Source organism: Leptonychotes weddellii, chromosome 16 (genome assembly GCF_054177405.1).
Source record: "Leptonychotes weddellii isolate Sample4059 chromosome 16, ASM5417740v2, whole genome shotgun sequence".
NCBI lineage: Eukaryota > Metazoa > Chordata > Mammalia > Carnivora > Phocidae > Leptonychotes > Leptonychotes weddellii.
The window spans coordinates 13,160,257-13,182,743 of NC_138384.1; the positions used below are offsets into that span (position 1 = coordinate 13,160,257).

Consider the following 22,487-nt stretch of genomic DNA (forward strand, 5'->3'; position numbering starts at 1 on the left):
AGGGTGTTCCTTTTTTCAGCCTAAGTTTGTTGTAATATTATGTAATTCATCACATACTTCCTGTGGGCTTGCAACAGAGAAAGAATTAGGTTCTCAATCTTGTATCAAAGTTCAGTAAGGCATAGACAGTGGTTTGTCTGGAGTCTGCCCGTGGCCACATTTTGGACTCCTTCCTGAACCTCTGTGTGGTCCAGTTTATGAGGCAGAAGGTTCTTTAGAAGCTGTGATGGAAAGACATCTAATCTATCAGAGGACAGGATTCAAAGTTCAAGAATTAAAGAAGGAAGTTCTTTATGGAGTGCGTGGATATGTATGGACTTTAAAAAAAATTAAAAATCATGAAATTTTTGTTCTTGGTTGAAAATAATTCAAACAAAACCGAAGCATCAAAAATAAGTGAAATCTCTCCAATTACTCTCCACTCTCATTTCTACTAGGGGGCAGTGCACTACAGGCAATTTACAGTAGGTACATCTATACTATAATCAAAGACTTTAAAAAACAAAAGTGGAATTGAACTATACATAGGATTTTGCAACCTTTTCTCAACAATACATCACAACGATCCTTCCATTTAGTTCTTATCGTCTGCTTAATCCTTTTTCGTGCCTGCATATTATTCCACAGTATGGATATTTCTTTTTTTTTAATATGGATATTTCTTTAACCATTTAAAAAAATCTCTTCAACCATTTCCCTATTGATGAGCATTTAGGTTGTTGTGAGAGATTTTAAGTCTCTTTAGAATCTCAAACTTAGTGTGGGTTGGGGCATGCAACTATGGAGAATATGAACAAAGGGTGGGGGTAAGTTTATATAAGACTTTGAGGAATTTTGCTGACAGAAATTACTTTAGGTGACTATTTTTCTCTCCTTTCTTTCCTCATGGCTTTATTTTTGGTCTCTCAGAAAAATATTCTAGAAGTCACTTACCAAAGCGTTACTGCAGGCTAGTTTATTTCGAAGTTCCTGGATTAGATCATCCTGTTCAGACACCTTTTGCCAGACTTCAGACAGTCGTTTCAGGGTCTCCTGATGCTCTTGAATCATGCAGGAAGATGTGTATATACGCACCTTTGAATGATCACCTTTGTTCTCAGGCTCCTGGGATATTTGGAAATAATGAGTTGGTTTTATTCATACTATTTGAGTTAACTTCAGAATGCCATGCACGTGGAAAATCTCTTAGGTCTATATTCTGAAAGTTCATGTTCACATATGTGAATCTTATCTTTCTTAACAAAAGAAAAAATTAACAAGTGCATACGCATGGTAAAAAGTTCAAACAGTTCACAAGAGAACATCCTGAAAAGTTAAGTCTTCCTCCATCTTGACCCTCCATGACTCAAGTCCTTTCCTCTGTGACAGTCTATGTTACCAATTTTGGGGGGTATCCTTCCAGGGATATTTTATGCATCTTTGTATATGCATATATACATGTGTATATGCCCTCTTATTTTTTTCCCCTACACAAATGAAAGTCTTCTAAAACACTATTCTAACATTATGTTTTCACTTGACAATTTATTTAGGATAATTTCCATATTGTTACTTGTATATTTATCTGACCTTTCTTTTAAAATTAATTTCAAATTGCACAAGTAATACATATATATGTATGTTATCTTTCTAAAACATTATAACATTGTAGGCAAGTCTAAATTTCTCTTTGACTGTACTACCTCTAATCCCATACTTGCTGTGTTCTCCAGAGATGACAATTTGTCATATAGATAAAGTTCTAGAACTTTATACACTTACATACATATAAAGGAATCTGTAGAATACAGATAATATTATGTTGTCCTTTTAAAATATAAAAATAGATTTTTTTTTCACTCAAAAAGATGTCTTAGAAATTTATCCAGGTTAGTACATGTACTTTTAGCTCTTTTAAATTGCTTCTAATTGTGTTTATCCAGTCCCCTATTGATAGGAATACAGGCTATTTCCAAGTTTTTTTCTAAAATGAAGCTGAAATGAATATTTTTGCACATAAGTCTTTGAGTACCTATTCTGCTATATGTATGGATTAAATTCATGAAGTAGGACTGATAAGACATATTTAAAAATTTGATAGATATTACACAATTATCCTTCAAGAAATTATACCAATTGGCACTCCCATCAGCATGAGTATGCCTGTTTTCCTAGAACCATTTAAAAAAATGTCTTTCTCTAGGTCATCTGAAATCATGCAGGAAGATTACTACATGCACATAGGTCTGCACTAACAATGAAGTGAACTGATTTAGATAGCCAGAAAAGAGCAAAGAGTTCCAGTTTGGAGAGTAGATCTTTCCCCATTAAACTTGTTTCCCTAACTGGGTTTTTTCAGGCACAGTTGGAAATAGTTTATGAAAAACTAATGATGTATTGTATGGTGACTAACATAACATAATAAAATAAAATTAAAAAAAAAGAAATAGTTTATGTTCACTGAGCATGAAAGCTACCCATGAGCAAGCTGCAGAAGGGTCAGTGAGAAATCTAAAACTGACCATAAATAATATTCTTATAAATAAGTTAGTGTGTAAGTGGGCAAAGGAATGGAAAACAATAGAAAAGTTAAGGAACAGAAAGATGATATCTACCAGTCCAATGTCTTAATACTACAGGATGAAAAATAGAAATTAATTTAAAAGTAATAGAAGAAAAATTCCCTGGATTGAGGAAATTATAATCTTCAGATGAAAAGGGTCAGTTAAATGTTGAGAGGCTTAATAAAAAAAAACTAAGAAACCTTGAGTCTAAAATCCTCTAGAAATCAAAGAGATAAAACTGATGACTTACAAAAAATGAGAAACACCAAAATATAACAATTCCTCTTTAATACTGGATGGTACAAGATGATGTAGCAATAACTTCAAAGACTTAAAGGAAGGTGTTTCTGAAAGTTTGTATACCCAGCAAAACTAGCAATTAGGAATGAAGACAATCTTGTTCAGACATGTGAATACTGAGAAATCTAACCATTCACCATTGTTTCTGAAAGAATTAACAAGTCCAAGAATTTAGAAGAGGTGGAGTATACTGCTTAAGTAATGATTAAAAGTTGGTTTTATTTGTAATCTTAAAGAAATGCATATTTTATATGTTATATAAACAGTTCCAGAGATTAGAAGAGAAATAAAAACCTTTCAACTCATTTATATTAAGGTAGCATAATCCAGACACTAATATGAGATGAGAGAACAAGAATTTGAGTGACGAAACTAATCTCATTTCTGAAAATAGATACAAAAAATAAAACTTTAAGAAATTTAGTATAGCATTTATTGTAATATAATGATATATTATTATTAAAATAAAGCAAAATAAATAAAATAAAATAATAATATATCATGATCAAGTAAGGTTTATTTCAGGAACATAGAGATTGTCCAATAAACGAAAATCTATTAATGCAATTCACTTCATTAAAGAAAAAAACCCTCTATGATAACCTTGATAGCTGCTAACAAAAACACCTGATAAAGTTCAACATTCATTCCTGACAAAAATTCTCGATAAACTACATATAGACAGTCACACCTTCAACTTGAAAGAGAGTATTAACAAACAGCCAAGAATAAACATTATACTTAATAGTGAAATACTAGAAACATTTCCTTTAAAATGAGAAACAAGGCAAAGATGTTATAATTCTACATTGTTCTGGGGGGTCCTGGTCAATGCAGTAAGATGGAAAATAAGTTGTATTAATGTTGAAAAGGAAAGCAATTTAGAAATACCAAGCAGTCCACTGAAAATCTGGTCAGAGAGTTTAATAAGGTGACAGAACATCCTATACATCAGTAATAGTTAATAAAATTAAATGTATAAAAGATCTCATTTACAAAATCAATAACAACTGTAATACAGCTAGGAATAAACTTAGCAAGAAATATGTAAAATCTATAAAGAAAAGTATAAAATCTTATTGAAGGGTGCATAAGAAAACTTAAATAAAAGTAGAAGCATGCTATGTCCCATAGAATATGCTAATTTCCCCCCAATTAATATATAATTTGAAAGTAAGTGAACATAAATCTCAATTTTACCAAGAGAAGATGCACAAAAATGGACAAGAAATATTTGGAAGTCAAGAACAGGGAAGGAGGACCTGCTCTGAAGGAGCTATCAAAATATATCAGTTAAAGTCACTATAAAACTGTGATCTTGGTGCAAAAACTGGCAAATAGATCAGAAGAACAGAGTTGAGAAAGAGCCATGTGTACACAAGGATCAGCAGATATACTGAGCTGGCAATTCAAATCAGTGGGGAAAGTGTTCAACAAATAGAGCTGGGACAGCTGGAGACCCCTTTTGTAATTATGTGTATCTATAGCTATATATCTACATATATATGTAGGTTACATATCTATCTATCTATCTATCTATCATCTATCTATCTAATCTATCCATCCATATCAATTCCAGACTGACTAAAGATAAAAACTGAAATACAAAAATATAAAAGTGCTAAAAAAATGAGGTAAACTTTTATAATATTGGGGGTAGAAAAGGTCTTCCTAAGCAAGAAATAAAACCTAAGGGTGCCCGGGTGCCTCAGTCGGTTGGGTATCTGACTCTTGATTTTGGCTTGGGTCATGATCTTGGGGTCGTGAGATCAAGCCATTGGGCTCCGTGCTCGGTGGGGAGTCTGTCTGGAATTCTCTCCCTCTCCCGTTGCCCCTCTCCTGCTCTCTCTCTCTCTAATACATAAATAAATCTTAAAAAAAAAGAGAAAGAAAACCTAGAATCTATAAAGGAGGACTGCAAGATTCAACTCCATAAAAAGTAAAAAAATTTATGTATGGTAACAAATATCATTAATAAAGTAAAATGAAAAGTTACAAAGTGGGAGAAGATATCTGTAACATGTGTAGTAAAACATTATTACCTGTAATAAAAAGACTAAATACCCAATAAAAAACAGGTTAAAGATTTAAACAAGAAATTCATCAAAAAGAAATCCACATGACTGATACACTCATGAACAGTGCTCAATACTTTGTTAGCGTGGTGGGCACTGTGATGTGCCCCCTTCAGCAATGAGGGACTTACTCCCCCAGCTGCTGGGAGTGCTGCGCTGAGACAGCCCTCAGCTGTCAGCCTTTTCTGGGGATTGCCTGGGCTGAAGAAAACTGCTTGGCTCCAAGTCATGCCTCTCCCTAGCGGCAGCTCACATCCATAACTGATCAACATGGAGGTAAAAGGCCAGCTCGCTTCTCCCTAATTTGGGACCCCTTTGTATGTCCATCCAGCCCCAGAGCTCCCACAAGTTTGGCTGAGGCCTTTGTTGGGGCTGCATCACAGCTCAACTTCTCCCTCTGCTCAAACCTGCTTCCTTCTCCTTCCTTTTACAGGTGTTGATACCAAGGGCTCTCTCTAAAATAATGTACTGCATGCCAATCTGTCTCAGAGTCTGCTTCCTGGGGGAACCCAACTCACAACTGTTTGAAATAAAGGAAATGAAAACTGTAATGAGAAAACTTGTTTTTTTTCCCCCCTGCATCAGTTTAGCACAACTTAAAAAGACTGAAAACATACCATGTGAGTTTGGGGAAGTAAGTTCCCTTAATTATTGTTGGTAGAAGTGTAAACTGGTAGAATCTTTCTGGCATTCAATTTAGAAGTATCCTTTAACATTAAAAATAAGCATATTCCTTGACCCAGCAATCCCACTTCAGGAAATTATCCCATAGGAATAAGGATGTCCATTACAGCTTGTTTGTAATAGACAAAATAGATCAGTAGATGGTATAGTCATACCATAGAATACAAGGTAGTTACTAAAAGAAATTGTCAAGATATACATTTAAAAAGCAAGGTGTAGAACCACATTTATAAAATGACCCATTTATGTAAAAAGAAAACCCTAACCATTTATATATGTAACTGTATAACAGAAGACTGAGGAAGATTCCCAACAGATTATTCGAGTAATTACCTAAGGGAAGGAGAGTAGGGTAGAGGAGGCTGAAAGCAGACTTTCACATTTAATCTCTGTGATTCTGTCTAGGGAGCTACATTGTTGTATTACTTGTGTAATTAAAAAAAGCAATTAAAAGAAAAAGAAAGATTTAGGCATTTTGGCTCTGCTTTGTTATCTTTCATGGGTTTCACCTCCTGTTAGATCCTGAAATCATGGTTTGCATGAGCCCTGCGACCGAGAAGAGCCCGCCAGCCAGACACCCATGAGAACATGGAAGATTTGAGAGCTCATTTGGTATTTTGATTTTTGCCTTATTTGAAGTGCTGGCACTTTATATTAATTGAGGAGCCTCAAAATTCCTAAGTAGAAATCTTAAAGGAGATGTGAAGGCTGAAAATTGAAAGCTGAAGGCTACAAAATTCAAGGGAAGGAATGACATCTGGTTGAAGGTTTGGGTTTCCCTCAGAGAAAGCAGGGACTGTTACCCGGGGACCACCTGGGAGCATGCCCACTTGCTGGAGCTCCTGGGCTGAGTGGCCAGGTGTGAGTCCTACCTGACTGACGATCCCGCTGAGCTCCCCCTCCAACATCTTCACTTGGCACTCCAGTAACTCAATGTTGCTTAGGGAAGTCTGGTATTTATCCCTGTAGAGGCTTAAGCTCCTTTCTAGGGAGACAATCTTGTCCCCGGCCAAAGCAAGTTGCTCTTGTGCCAAATGGAGCTTCTCCCCTGTGTTCTCATTATGATTTCCCATTTCCTCCTCATAGAGAATCACCTGTTGGTGTAGGAATGAAACCACACTGAACTCATGGAAGCATCTGTATGAGGAAAGGGTATGGCTATAAGGACCCCATGCAGAGGAGTCTTCCATCTTCACTAGAAACCCAGATGTACATAATAAGCCCAGCACAGATTTAAAAGCTATGATATATAATATCAGAATGTTAATGATTAGGAATTAAAGCAAAAAGATTGTCATATTTGGGTGGTAAGCTTCTTAAAGGCAGGGACCATTATCTATTTTCCATTCTGTCTGGCATGTAGTAAAAAGTCAGTAAGGACTCGTTAGTTGATTAATGGGAATGAGTCTGTATAGCTCCATTTTTTTTTTTTTTTAAGGGCTTGAAATGCCAGTATTCTTTCCTTTCTAGGTATTCTCTAGAGATCTAATTTAGAAAATGTGGAGCCCCTCCTGCACACAGCAAAGTTCCTGAGAGATTGAGGGGGGACAGCCTCAAGTTCCTCTGGGACTTAGACAGTTCTTACTTAGATTGCTTCTTTTCCTAATCGATTAATTAGTCGATCAACTGACAGATAATTATTGAGTGCTCATAAACAATGTCTTGGGTGCTAAGGGGATATATACTTGTAAGACATAGGCTGCTCCCTTAAAGAGTTTACAAACTATTACAATTTGGGGAAGATATGATTTATAACTAGCCAATAACTGTATATAGCTGAGTATGCTCAACTGTATGGCTAGAGTTACATGTATTTGAAGGAGTTAAGAGCAGGAGGGTCATCAAGGATGGTTTCATTTTGGTTCAAATAGTTCAGTGTAGAATTTGGATAGAACTCGTTCTGTCGGTCTAAGCTAATTATGCTTGCTGCCTGCCATTTGAAGTTCCTCCTAGGAAAAGGTCATTTAGTTTGAGATGTTGATCAGATAAGGGGAAGAGGGAAGGGATATTTTATATTCAAATGTTTATAACAGAAGCTATCAGTGACTCGCTCACATTCCAGAGGCACTCACCATTCCTTTGAAGGCTAAACCCATTCCAACCACAAGCATCTTCAACTCTTTGCCTGAGGGATGCTCTGGCCTCAGGAGCCCGCTCCAGCAGAGGAAAGACAAGGCAGGTTACAAGTATGGGGGAGTTAACACCCTCAGGTGCAGCCTTCAGCCAATGCCTGGGGGGTGAGCTGGGATCACTCTGAGGCATGTTCTACACTACCTCCCCCAGTTGTCCAGAGGGATTGAATCCCAGGGGCCCATGGCAGTGATTTTAATACTGATTTTCTTTATAGGCCTCCTGTCTTTTTTTTGACTCACTTCTCCACTCTCCCTCTGGGATCACCTCTTGAATTACTACTTTACATTCATCTCCTTGTCTTAGGCTCTGCTGTTGGGAAACCTAACCTTACACAGAAGTTTGATGCTACTGTGCAACAAAGTATTGGGGAAACTTGGCGGAATGCCTAGAGTAATTTTTTCCAATGTTTTCCCAGCTTGAGATCATTTTCAGTGACTGTTAGTTACCAGAACCCACTGCAATTCTCCCCCTTCTCCTTAGTAGTTGAGCCTTTACTTTATTTGGGACAGCAGTGCATGTCACTGAAATACATTTCCTTGGCTTCCTAGGAACTAGCTGTAGCCACGTGACTAACTCTGGCCAATGATACACAAATGAAAGTGTTGTGTGGGGCTTCTAGAAAGTGTCCTTAAAAGAGCAGAGTGTGTCATTTTTCCCTCACCTCCTTCCCTGCCCCCAACCTGATTGTTTGGAACAAGGATGTGATGGTTGGAGCTCTAGCAGCCACCTTGGGAATCTAGAAAATGGAAGTTTTGAGCTGATGATGGTGGACCCAAAAGATAGGACCCTAGGTACCTGATGACACATGCAGTTCCCTTAACAGTCCTAGACCACCTATCTCCAGCCTTCCTCTATGTCAGAGAAATAAACTATCCAAAGTCACTATGACCTTGGGGTTTTCTGTTACATGCAGCCAACACAATCCCAACTAATTCAGGGTTGCTCTATCCAGGCTGGACTCTTGTTTAGGAACTGGCCGGTTTTAACACAGCCCTGCTTTAGTTTTATTAAACTATGGTTTGTGTTCACAGGCTTAGTCCTCAATTATACTTTGTAGGATAGCCTTTCTCGGTTTCTTTCCCTCCCAATCCTGTTCAGCAAATTTTCATAATATCCCTTTAAAAAAATTCTACAGTCCTCTAAGTCCTCATAAAGCTCCTGGAATTCGTCCTTAAGGAACAGCACCATCCTAGACAGTCCTTGGAATTTTATCTCTAAAGGCCAAGGGAGAAAATGCCAGGGGAGGCTGTCTGTCTCATTACTTAGAACCCACAGTTTCACTGCTGCTAGCACTACCACTGCTCAACTGGTTTAAAATTCTATAGTTTGGTCTTTGGAATTTACTCGGGATTCCACAAGGATGCTCTTTTTGGTTTAAAAATAGCACTATCTTGGGACACGGATGGCAATGAATGTCCAAAATATACCTAAGTCTATATGATCTAAAATATCATGAATATTGCTGCTATGAGCATCTGAAAAAAAATGACTGATCTCGTACTCTCAAAGATCGACTGAGACTCAATGTCTGGTTATCTTATCAGCTATCCAAGTGCTAGGAATTTTTATATTATCAAAATCTGATTTTTCTAAAAATGCTTCATTTAATGGACTTTATACCTTTTTTTTATAACCCTCAGAGACCTAGAGTCTTTTGCATTTAAATTGCAATGATAATAGGATGGAGATGATGGACCTATATGCATACCACACACATACAGACACAAACATCACATGTCCCACATATATTGATACTGGAGCTCTCACCCAATTATGCCATTCTCTTTAGTTCCCTCTGTTCAGCTTCAAAAAGATTAAGAATTAAAGAGGGAAAGTTGATAAAACCTGCTCAAGATGTTGAGAAGCTCTCCTCTGTAAGGCCAGTGTCTGCTTTCTAGTAGGTGTGGCCTGATTTCTGTAGGTACATGGGCATATGAGACATTTCCATAGTTAGTGTATCAATACCTCATCTTCTTTCAGTTTGCAGTGATGGTGGAGAAGAACCAGGTCAGAAGTCTGCTTCTCTAGGACAGACTGATACTGCAGGAGGGAACAGTAAGAAGTCTGCAACTCCTCAGTGCGAAACTCCAGTTCTTGCTGAAGGGCTAGCAATTTTTTCTTGAGTTGTTGGAGTTGTCTCAGATGGCACTGTTTACTGGGCTCAAACTCCAACCGTGACTCCTCGAATGCTAATGCTTGTTTCTTATTCTACAATTGAGATAGAATATATGGAAAAAAACCTTTAGGTTGTCACTAAGTATGCATTCGTTCTTTGATTTTTTTTCATTTGTTCAACCATTGACATCCACCTATCCATCCTTTTATCCACAGGGCACTTAGTAAATATGTCACTCTATCTACAGTGAAACATCATTTTGTATTTTCATCCTGTAAGGAGGATTTGAAAGAACAAAAAAATCCTAGTTCTTTCCTACTAGTTAGATCTACCATTCATATTATTTAGGCCAGAAGAAAAAACATACACCTAAAGGACCTAGGAAGTTATATAAAGATACACACAATAATGTGATTTTTTTTGGCTTCACAATTAAAGATAACCCAATTGATCTAGAACACAATGGATTTCTGGTCAGAGTTCTTGGACTAAACTTGATTTACACTTAGATAAAAGGATAAACTCTTGGGTGTGCTCTTAGGGAAACAGCTTTCTGGAGGGCTGGGAAATGGGAGGCAGAGATTATTCAGGCATATCTGGGCATTGACTCTGTTGTCTCCTCCTGAAGGAAGATGTGACCTTGTAGATGCTGAATGTGTGTGTGTGTGTGTGTGTGTGTGTGTGTGTGTGTGAGAGAGAGAGAGAGAGAGAGAGATCTCTTCCTGCCAATCCACAATCAACTTGAAATGCTGCTAGACCCATCCTACATTCTCAGTCATTCATTCAATAAACATGTTGAGCACCTACTTTGTATCAGGTATGCTGCTGGTAGGATACATCCCTGAGTTGTTTATTTCAGTATAGGTGAGGTCTTTGCACTGAAGTTTCTATATTTTCTTGCCTAACATCCCTGATGACATGTGGATGAAGAGGGTGGCCCATGGGCATTCCTTAATTCCCTTCTCTGCTTATTTTCCTCTTACTTATTCTTTAAAATCCTGTCCAATTTTTGCTCTTCTTCCTGTTTTCCCTGCAAAGCCATCTTTGCACCAACACTATATTTATTGGCATGTCTTTAATATGGCATTTCACATTCTGCTTTGCATTGCAGTGACCTCTGTGTATCTTATCTTCTAATTAGATTATAAACCCCTGGAGGGCAGGGGCCATGTCCACTTCTATAGGACCTAGACTAAAGGTTTATACACAGTTAGGTATCGAAGGAAAGTAGGAAATTAAATAGAGAATAGGTAATCTCACTGGTTCCCCAAAATTTGAGCTTGTGGCCTTGGCCTCATTAACAGAGTACTTTCAAACTTTCTAAAAATTAACTTTTTTTTACAGTTCTATTGAGGTATACTTTGTATATCATAAAATTTAACCACTGTAAGTATATAGTTCAACGATTTGTAGAAAATTTATGGAGTTGTGCAACCATTATTAGAATCCAGTTTTACAACATTTCCATCGCCTCAAAAAAATTCCCTCTCACCCATTTGTCACTCTTGTTCCTACCCCAGCTCCAGGCAATCACTAATCTGCTTTCTGCCTCTATGGGCTTGCCCTTTCCAGACATTTCATATAAATGAAATTGTATAATACGTCATCTTTTGTGTCTGGCTTCTTTAACTTAGCATAATGTTTTAAGGTTCATCCAAGCTACAGCAAGAATCAGTATTTTGTTCTTTTTTATTGCTGAATAGTTTGAATATATCATATTTTGTTTATCTGTTCACCAGTTGATGGACATTTGGATTGTTTCAGTTTTTGGCTATCATGAATATTGCTGCTATGAGCATTAGCATAGTAGCCATTTATGGATGTGATATTTTCCTTTAATTAATTTGTTTAGCAAACATCACGGTGCACCTACTGTGTGTCAAGCACTGTAGTAGGTAATGGGGATATAGAAGTGTATAAAACAGACAGAATCCCTGCCTTCATGCAGTTTGCATCTATGGGGAGGTGGGAGGCAGCAAGTTAAATAAGTAAATTATGTAGTGTATTAAAAGGAAAAAGCGCTATGGAGGAGAGTAAAGCAGGGGAGAGAGATGAGGAATGCTTGCATGGAGGCAGCTGTAATATTGATTTAAGTATTTTCATGGAGTTTGAAGACACAGAAGACACTCTGTACAGCAGGAACACTCCAGGGAGAGATAATAGCAAGTGCTAGGGCCTGGAGGTGGGAAGTGCCCAGTGGTGTCTGAGGAACCACTTTGTTCTGGCTGGAGCAGAGAGAGTAAAGGGGAGAGTGGTACCAGATGAGGTGAGAAAGGAAAGGGAGGTGAGCTCCCTTAGGGCCATGTAGGCCATTCTAAAGACCTTAACTTTCCCTTTCAGTGAGATAAAAGGACACTGGAGGTTACTGAACAGACAAGTGAAATGATGTCCTTTAGCTGTTACAAAGGACACACTGGCTGTTCTACTGAAAATCAACTGTAGGTGGGCAAAGATGAAAGCAGAGAGACCAGCAAGGAGGCTGCTGCAAGAATCCAGGCAAGAAGGGATGGGGGCATGGACCAAGTTGGAAGTTGAGAGAAATGGCCGGATCATGGATATATTTTAAAAGTAGATCTCATGGGATTGGCGGCTGTGTTAGATGTGGGATGGTGGGAAATGATGGTCATCCAAGGCAGGATGACTCCAAGGTTTTGGTCTGAGTAATTGAAGATGGAATTTTAATTAGAGTAATTCTGTGAGAGCTGGGACTGAAAAGAGGGAAAATCTTCTCTAGTGAGAGTGAGTGGGGGTGGCTCAGGTAAGATAAGGGAGGCTCAGCCCAGCTCAGAACCAGAAAGACAACAGCTGATTATGTCAGCTCATTCTCAATGAGAAGACTTAAAACGGACCACTATGGTCACCAGCAAGAAATCCTAGGCAAAGAGAAGCTGAACTCTTGGCCTGAAGATCTGGCGTATGTGGCTGGAGGGAAGTTAATGATACTTCTTTCTTAAGCCTAACAATGCTGAATTTTGTATTTACTCTGTGCGGCTATAATTGCCAACATTTATATTAAATGTTTCTAGTTAAGTGTTCTCATTCTTTTCAAGATAAGAATGTTGCTATTCTCACAACCCATCCATGAAGGGACTTGGGAGTGGCATGTGTGTGGGTGCTCATGCACACATACAAATACAGGGGGATGTTCTCAACAGCCCAAGAGTTCTGACTACATAGGTAAGCTGGGCGGTGGGAAGCTACTAGGAAAAAGACATGGTCAAGAATAAATACCTAATGTGGTTAGAACTAAAGCAAAGGAGTGAACATCGTGGGGTAGGGTTAATTCAGAGGACTTATTTTAGTGAAGCAGAATCCTTATCAAACTGTGCCCAAATTCTGTTTTTCTTGGCTTTGTTGAAGTTGACTTGATCTCTGACAATTAAACTGACTCAGCTGAAAACTAACTGTGGTCTCTTTATTTTTCATTCTTTCTTAGCTTCACCTTATTTTCATGTCCCTGTTTTCTCTTCATTATACAAAAGAATGAAAGAAGTGCCTTTTTTTTTTTTTTAAGCCAAACCCTTTCTTTAGGGCTTCCCCTTCTAGTATGTGGTACATCATCTATTCTTAGGTATGTTCATAATCGTTCTTTGGCTTAAAAGATACATGTCTTTTCCTGTGTGTATAAAGCTTAGCAACCTGTCAGTGATACTGGTGAACTGTTAGTAACTTCTCTTCCCCAGAGGTCATGTTGAATGTTTTGGGTTTAATTCTGGTTTGAGGTAACATGATAGACCAATCAGATGATGTGAGTTCATCCAAATCTTCCAGTACAGGGCAAACATAGCACCTGACCAAATTTGTCTGGTTACAAATATCCAAGAACTGCTCATATATGCAGAGAAACTTGAGTTTCCTTGGATGAGAATTTTAAACATTTGTACACTATAGACACCTATGGGTTTAGAGGAATCAAGTTTCAAAGTCTTGGAGAAATGCCTAGACTTATTTGAGACCTATTAAATTTCTACTTATTTATCCTTAAGTATTCAAAAGATTATTTTTCTTAATTCTAAATAAATAGAAAATGACATGCTATGGATTAAGCCTACATTTCTCTCATATATGTGCCAGAGAGCAGTATGATAAAGGCGTCAATACATTTCCTATTTGCTTCTTTGTCTTTCTTTTTTAAAGTTTTCTTTCTAGTGAAGACTGACATTTTATTAGATTCTGCTTTGGCCTTTAAACTGAGATTTGGAGAAAATGAGAAAGTTGGAAGTAATCTTCCGGAAGTGAGATTAGTTCTTAGAGTGACCATCCACAGTTGGACATGATTCTGGAGGTTGTCTGGTCCACCATGTTTCTCAGATAGATTTCTATCCAGGCCTCAGCTCTCTCAAAAAATGGAGAGCACTGGCCACCAGCAGGAACCTGTTCCCATATTTAATCAATTTTTCAGCCCTACTTATGGTCAAAGAGATTATAGCTATTGCTGTTTCCTTGCCTATGTGGCTACTTGATCACAGAAGGAAATTAATTGGCCTGGCATGATTTGCCTTTTGAGAAGTCACTTTGGTTTCTACCCAATACTTTGTGCTTTTCAAGTTGATGCTAATTGATTGATGTTAAGTTCTATATTTTCCCAGATATTGAAGTTAAGCTGACAGGTCTATAATTACCAGGATTGTCCTTTTTCCCTTTTTAAAAAGATGAGCACTTCATTTACCCTTTTTCAGTCTACAGGGACTTTCTTTATCCTCTTGAGTTCTCAAAAATAATCACTAGCAGCTATGTAATAACACCTGACAATTCCTTAAGTACTCTTCAAAGTATGTCATCAGGTCCTGCTGATTTGCCTAAAGCCGGCTTTTCAAAAATACTTTTTAACCATTTTATTCCCTATTCTAGTTTGCACTAACTCTCTTCTGTCTCAGGTTGGCATTGCTCTGGTAACTGGATCCCTGCTGCTTTTTCCCTTTCATTTATGAACTGAAAGTCTCATTTTTCCCCAGTCATCGTCATGAACTTCTTTCCCTATCTTTGAGGTGTTAAGTGAGATATTTTCCCTGTAACCCTGGTTTAGCCTTTTATCACTAGATAGGTCTATCAGTTACTTTTTATATCCTCTACAAAGTACATTTCTTGTTTTGGTAGAGTGTAGAACTGGGTGTTAAGTGACATGCATTTCTTTTGGTTACATCTTCATGGCGAGGACATTTTTCTCGTCTGTGACCTCTGCTTATCAGAGAGTCCCTTTAAAGAAAAAAAGAAACCTCTTTATTTTGGAATAATTTTAGATTTACAGAAAAATTGCAGTAGTATATAGAGTTTCCATATACTCTTCACCCATCTTTCCCTAAGATTAACATTTTACATAATCGTGGTACATTTGTCCCACTAGGAAATTAACATTGGTAGGTTACTATTACCTAACCTACATCTTCATTTGTATTTTATCAGTTTTTCCATTAATGTTTGTTTGTTTTTTTCTGTTCTAGGATCCAATCCCAGATCCCACATTGCATTTAGCAGTTCCACTTAAAATTTTTGTTTCATTCCCAATGACTCAAAGTGATATTTCTGTGTCATAATTTCCATCAAGGATGTATTAACCCGTACTTGACTAGTTACTTTTATCTTCAGAAATCACACTTCTTTACATAGTTTTATGCTAAGAATAGTGTCCTTCATCCACTTCAAAGATGAGTTTGACAATCTGGTCTGTACTAAATATCAGGGCATTCTCCCCATGCCACCATCAGGGCCAAAGGGGTCTGGGCAATTGCTCAGAGAGACCCTTCCTTTTCTAATTTGATCATCCTTTTATTATGATAGCTCTGTTGTTCTTTTCTCCTTTCACTTTAGTAGAGGCACTCTTTTGGTTCCTGGGCAGGGTCAGGACTACAGTGAGGCAAGTGAGGTGCAAATTTTAAGGAGGAATTCTGTTTCAGGGTGGGGCAAGCGCAGAGCGGGCACATGAGGACTGAGTACCCTGTAAATGTTGCACCCTAGTGCCTCATTTGCTTTGCTCTCGTCCTATGTCTGTTCCTGGGTTTTGGAACATAACATATTCTTTCTTTCTTTTTTTTTTTTTTAAATCTAAATGCTATTTATTGAAAAGAACGGAGAAGAGATAGTACATGCCCCCTAGGGACAGGATGGAATAAAACAAGCAGTGCAAGTCCACCTCCTGCTCAGCATATTCTCGTTTCCCCACTGGGTCATCTTGTTGTTGATGGGCATCTTCAGGAAGCAGTCAGACTGCATGTAGTTAGCGATCTTCTCCAAAGCCTCAAAACAGCCCATGAAAGCCTTCAGATTTGGAAATTCATCCAGGCACTTGGGCTCAAACACACGGTTCTGATCTAAGACATCATAGGTGAGGAAATCCACAAAGGTGAGCTTTTCTCCTGCAAACCATGAGAATTTCCCCAGGAATAAGGAGAACTGTTTCAGTTGTCCAGGTAACTGTTCCAAGTACTGAGGCTTCAGTTTGTCAAGATCAGGGCTATAGCACAGTCATATCAGCTGCATTCGGAAATCCATTATTTGGTTCTCCATGATGTCCACTTGAATCTTTTCTTCTTTAGTCTCGCCACACATATTGTGCTTGCAAGATAGCATTGCTCTGGGTGATCTTGTTCTTATCATCCATGAGGTAGGGCAGGTTAGGGAAGTCCAGGTCGAGCTTGAATTTCACACCCAGCCATTGGCTTCTATCATAGTTGGGAAATTCCCCGCACGTGTACTCTTTCTCCTCATAGGATGTATTGGTGAACTCTAGGAGCATGCGGATGGCGTGCGCCAGCCTGCGAATATCCCAGTAACCCAGAACCATGGTCGACTTGGACAATGACATGGTGATGTTGCTTCCGGGCCTTCCAGGACTCGGAGAATAACATATTCTTGATTTACAAGGTTACCCACCCCTCGCCTGCCATCCCTGTACTTACACATAATATCTGATGTAGTATTTTAATTTTCTCTCCTAACTGTAGTTCTGAACTATGACCTCTGGCTCATTTCTCCAGATCCTTGTTAGATATTAGTCAACAATTTCAGAAAGTCTCAGGTTTCCCCTCTGTTCCCATATTACATTTCCTTGTAGATGGCAGATTTTGCAGGGATTTTCTGAGTGGGTGAGTGTAAGTCTACATCTAACTGTGTATTTGTATGCGTAGTCTGCAATTTAAATTCTGCACTAAGTGCTAGGAAAAAAAGAGCCTGTTTTAAAGCTTATTTCAAGCTGTTAGACCTTCTTCTTCTGGGCAATTAGAATAATAAAATGCGATTTAATCCCTTTCTTCCTCCAAGTTGCTAGGTACCTTTATAAGCCACATGGCTTTCCCTGACAGGGGGAATAAATAAACTTGGACAGCAATGGTGAGAATATCCTAAAATGTTAATATTTAGAAAGAAGTAAATTATGATAATATTCTTCCTGAGATCCATTTAGGAAAACCAATGGATTCTTCCATGTTTGTGACCTCCTGGGGAAATGACAATAACACTCAGTAAGATAAGGTGGAATTGCTTTGTTGGTAGCATTTTTAGGGCATTGCAGAAAACCAATCTGTGGTTTCTATAGGGAAGTGTAAGTCCTGGAAGAACTCTAACAGACACAATTAAGAGAGACCAGATCCTTGATCACAAATGTGGAAGACAGTGGAGTCTTACACAGAAGCTGAGGCTAACTTGGGGGTCTGGCGACAGGTCTGTGCAACCGGTTCCTGCTTCATATTTGCCAAGGCCTCAAGTCCCGAAAAGGAAACGAAGACTGCAAGTAAGGCATTCTTGCAAACGCCAAGTTTTGAGAGAGCTATGGGAAAATATTTCCCAGCTGGCTCCCCTGCTTATGGGGATACATTTAGAGAATGGTTTAAAGACCCTAGCACTAGAGTTTCCACAGACAGAAAACCTCAGGCTGAAATGAAGTTGCCTCAGCTGATGAACTGCCTAGCCTACAGGTAAGTATTAGTTCAAAAAAGATGATCAGGCCAGGAGAAGATGATCAATGCCATTGTTTATACATGCACAGGACAAGGGCTACTGACTGTCTTGGCTGGCACACCTCTGGATAAGTGACGGAGTGTCAAGCACGAGTTTATGTGGGAAGTGATCTCAGGAAACTCAGGTAGGCTGGTGGAGAAATGAGACAAGGAAAGGAAGGGAACTGCAGAAAGACGTGTTATCAAGCTAGTTCCCACGGTGGGCATCTGGCGCAGGATCCTGTTGAGGAATGCCAGGATAGAGCAAAGGGCATGCCTGCAGGGTTCTATGGCTGAGGAGCAAGAATGAGAGGTTATATAACCACCTCGCTGTCAGTCATTGGCAGAGGGCTGCTTTTGGGGGCATTAGCCATTCCCCATTTGAGCTTGTCCAGTGATTGGGTTCCTGCATCCAGAAGGAAAGCTTGTAGGCAGAGAGCTGCCAACAGGGCAACAAAGATCACCTGCTGCACTGATGAGCAGTGATACCTCTGAGCAAGTGGGACAGTTGTTATTTTCATGGTTGACTTAGAAGTTTGTCTAAAATCCATTAGGAGATGCTACTCTCCTTATATAACTATGATTTGGTCTTTTCAGGGCAATGGGCCTCAGGTGCTGCAAATCCAGGTGTGAAAGACCAGATAAGGAAAAGACAGGGCCTAAAATGTAGATGACCTTGGAGACAGCTAAATGGAAAAATCCTGAGGGCAGGGATGACGGGTTTTCGTGTGTGTGTGTGTGTTATAGGGTACGTGTGTTTAATTCTCTCTCATTGCCTGCTTAATAAATGCTCTTGAATGACTAGTGGAAGAATTTTCTATTACTGTTCCTCCCCAAGGGAACAGAGGTGGAAGTTGAAGGAGCAGAGGTGGGTAGCAGCTGCTGAATCCCTTACGTGGTTGCCGCTCATCATCGCCTCCTCCACGCAGAGCTGATTCTCCTGCAAGGTCTTCCCCTGTCTCTTGCAGACATCGTGCAGATTTTTGATGTCAACTTGCAGGCTCAAGAGCTTGTTGTTCAGGCTGCTCACTTCTCTGTCTCTCTCCCCCGCCTAGGCAGTCAGAAAAACAAAAGCATCAATTATAAACTATCAAGAAAATGCTTACTTTCGTTCACTTAACTGGTTGACAGAGACTTTAAATTTGCTGGAAATTTGTCCATCAACTCTTAGCTGTTATTACTCATCCAGTATAACATTTACACAGTATCCATTTGCGAGGTGTCTGAGTGCTCTGCATTATTCAGACAATTACTTATTTACATTAATTAATCTTCACCCACTACTGTGGGTACATCGCAGACATTTCCCCTGTTTTTCAAGAGGAAGTCAGTGCCTAGAATAATTCCAGGCACCTAGCAGACTGTCTATAAATATTAATGGTTCTGCCACTGATGAAATGAACATAGTGAAATGTCAAATGAACTTGTCAGGACTATAGTGAATCAGTGATGGAGCTGATGCGGGTTCTGAAGTGTCTTAACTTTCTCTTCTACTTACTAAACCAAAAGACCTCCCTTACCTGTAAACCTAGTGCTTTTCTGTGGAGATGTACACCAAGGAGAATAAAAATAAAACCCCTGGGCTGATTGCATAAAATAATCTGCCTTTGATTACAAGTGAAAAAGATGAGCTAATTACAGGTCAGAATGGAAATTAATGATCGAGATCAAAATAGTGTGGAGCATAGCAACTTGGGTGGGGTTGGAGGTGGAGCCTGTGGTAAGAAAGTGGGTGCCCCATCACACTAGGATGCCACCTTCTACTCCCAGTGTTTGTGGGTGGCAATGGTATGAAAAGAAATTGTGAACCTGTCCAGTGGTTTAATCCTATCACTGTGCAGATTCTTCATAACACTCAAGAGGACAGGTCCTACCACCACTGAGTTTTAGATGCTGGAACTGAGGCTGCTATTTGTATGGTAGATGCTTGCCTTATGTTAGATTATACAGAGCAGACTCTTCAGTGAGGATTCCTGGCACCTATTAAAGAAGCACTCCCGAGAGAAATCAACAAGGAAGTGGAGGAAGCCTGACAGGAAAGAGCACGAAACCAACGAAGGCCATGATTTCAGACAAAGTCCTGCAGGCAGTAGCTTCAGCCTGATCCCACAGGGAACTCTGGAGTGTAAGTTACACCTCAGAGTTTGTCTTGATTAGTTGCAAAAGCTGGGCTGTCAGACTCATTATCAGTCAGTCAGTAGCTAAGGGCTGCCCTGTGGGATATAAGCTCCCAAGGACTTCCAGCTCTCTGCTTCTATGAGCAAAGTAACCCCAATAGCCCAAGGGCAATTCTTCTAAGAGAGTTTCAGGTGCAAAAGCACACAGAAGACATGGGTGCACAGAAATGCTAAAGTGATCCAAACGACAATGCCCAAGGTCCTATAGCTGGTTAGCAGCAGAATGAGGAGAGTTCTGCTCTCCTGACCCTGTAGCCAGTGATCTGCCACCATATCCCACTGATTGCTCTGGCTTCTTAAATATATGAGCTACATAACACTCATTCCCAGGGGAGCTGGAGACCTGATATGGACATCGTAAATCAAGCCTTACTGGACAGGTCAGTTTAAGAGACCTCTGCACAAGGCCGAGGGGGGCCAGAGGATAACCACGAGAATTGGACACTGCAATGTCAGAGTATTCGGAATTCAGAAGGTTTCCCAGAAGTGCTGCTGTCTCAGCTGATTTATTTCTTCATTTCCATTTAGTACCTGGATTTTTTTTTTTTTTTTTTTTACCACTTTACAGTTTAATTAGGTTAACGGCATGGCTCTGTCATTAAAAGGATTTCATTATCTCAAAACTCTCTCTCTTCCTCTCTTGCTCCCATCCCTTGTTCCTCACTTTCAGAAAAATAACAGTGGATGTCAACTGCCCCAAGCACGTAATTACCATTACTACAATTTACCAGGGACTCTCTTAAGAGAATGTGTGTAGAGCAGCTAAAAACAAATGGTGTATGGACACTGTTTTCTAACTAGAAAACAAAATCCTTGACCCGACAAGGAGCAGCAATTTGATTCTAGTGCTTTAAATTCCTTTTCTCATTGCTGCCACACTGGGAATAGGGAGTAGAGGCTCTCTGGGGATTGGGACCTAGGGATCTCCTCCCCTCTCACCACAGGACTTTTTCTTTGGCATCTATAAGCAGATTAGGTGACAATACAATGCCTGCTCTATGGAAGTGTCAAATGCTCTATCCTCTTGCCTTAATGTTGAATATATGCATCTTAAAGTGAGGACCATGTCACCAGATTGTTCCATAGGGAGCCTGGCACACTGTGGACTCATTAACAAAGTAGCAATGATATACAACTTGAGCCTCTTCAACTTAAAAGCTAAATGCCCTCTTTCTGTCAGGCCAATAAAAAACCCTTCTCCCTCTAGTTTTAGATGTCTTCTGAGCAGAAGCCTGCTTGGCCCCATTCTAATGCACCAACAGGACTTCAGAATTGGATCTTTAATGTAGATGATCTCATCTAATTTGGACATTAGCATTGACTCAGAGTCTCTGAGGCAGTTTCTTCATTCAGAAAACAAGAGGCTTGGAATAAATAATTCTTTCTTTGAGGATTCCGTAAACCAATTGAATAACAAATGTGTTTTGTTGGATGTCAAATGAAATTTGCTTTTGAAATCAAAACCTAACCATTCACTCCAAAAGTCCAAATCATACAGGGGTTTTTATTCATCAGAACAGGCGTGAAAATGGTGAAAATGCTGGGAGAGCAATGAGGTGACTCCCATGCACAACAAAATATTTTTTACCGTAGGTAGTTGTAAGAAGAGGATGTGCTCACCTCAGAACTCCAGAAAGGCAAGTGTTTCTGAGGTTCCAGTAAACCTAATTTCTTGCTAATATCTTGTACAGAGGTCACTGTACACTATTTCTAATCCTATCTACTTTATGAAGGCTAAATTCCAGGCAGATGCCTCTTGAGTACCAATATGCGGCAGGAATTGATTTAATCTGACATTTCATCAATCAAAGCTCTGTAACCAGTACTGACTGAGGCATGAGAGGAGCTGAGAGTCATAATGCTGACCCTGAGGCACCATCTGATCCTGTCCTAGATCTGAAGTCATTAACGATGGCTGAAATCACAAGCCTCTGCTGCTAGGTGAGTTTTCATTTATGTAAGCCATGCACTTAGATACCCCAGTTTTGCTTATGTGAGGTTGGGACCTGGTCACTGGTTGAAGGCATGTGACATCAGCAGCAGCTACCAACTTCAGGCAAAATGGTGAGTTCTGGTACCGCAGTTGCAATCATGATAGTTATTGGAAAATAGATGGTTTACTGAAGCAAATTTTCTGGCCTGATCTGATGGGTCTTTTTCAAAGAGGATGCCTTCTCGAACATACATTTCCAAAGATAGAAAGAAATTTTGCTCTAGACTTTAAAGCATTGACAGATAGTCTCGTGCTTCTTCTTGGAAGAAGCTGATGTTAAACTGAGGCTTGTGATTCACAAGCACTCTCAGAAGTCAAGAGCGTTACAAAGATTTAAGATGGCAGCAGTCCATCGAGGATTTGGCACTTGAACAAGAAAGCTTGTGTGGCGGTTTCCAGAGTAATTTTGGAGTCAACCAACACCACCATAAAGATCATCATCTTTGGGATATTATCTTTTTTATCTGAAGATAAAGACAAATCTTTAACAAACAATGGAAAACCACCACTACCATTCAGCATGTTTCAATTTCTT

At 39.3% G+C, this 22,487-nt stretch overlaps 2 protein-coding genes and 1 pseudogene across 2 annotated transcripts in view; all 3 read right to left on the reverse strand.

Annotated features, from left to right (window-relative positions):
• The window catches only part of TXNL4B (thioredoxin like 4B), a 523,365-nt gene that overhangs the window by 75,627 nt on the left and 425,251 nt on the right, over window positions 1-22,487 (reverse strand). The window lies entirely within an intron of this gene.
• PMFBP1 (polyamine modulated factor 1 binding protein 1) overlaps window positions 1-22,487 on the reverse strand; it is a 43,580-nt gene that overhangs the window by 19,715 nt on the left and 1,378 nt on the right. Inside the window, exons 2-5 of the mRNA XM_081806147.1 lie at window positions 18,678-18,833; window positions 9,701-9,943; window positions 6,475-6,696; window positions 934-1,104 (exon numbers count right to left, since the gene is read on the reverse strand). Coding sequence (XP_081662273.1) covers window positions 934-1,104; window positions 6,475-6,696; window positions 9,701-9,943; window positions 18,678-18,833 — 792 coding nt within the window. The remainder of the gene's footprint in view (window positions 1-933; window positions 1,105-6,474; window positions 6,697-9,700; window positions 9,944-18,677; window positions 18,834-22,487) is intronic.
• Window positions 15,942-17,001, reverse strand: LOC102740763 (glutathione S-transferase Mu 3 pseudogene; annotated as a pseudogene).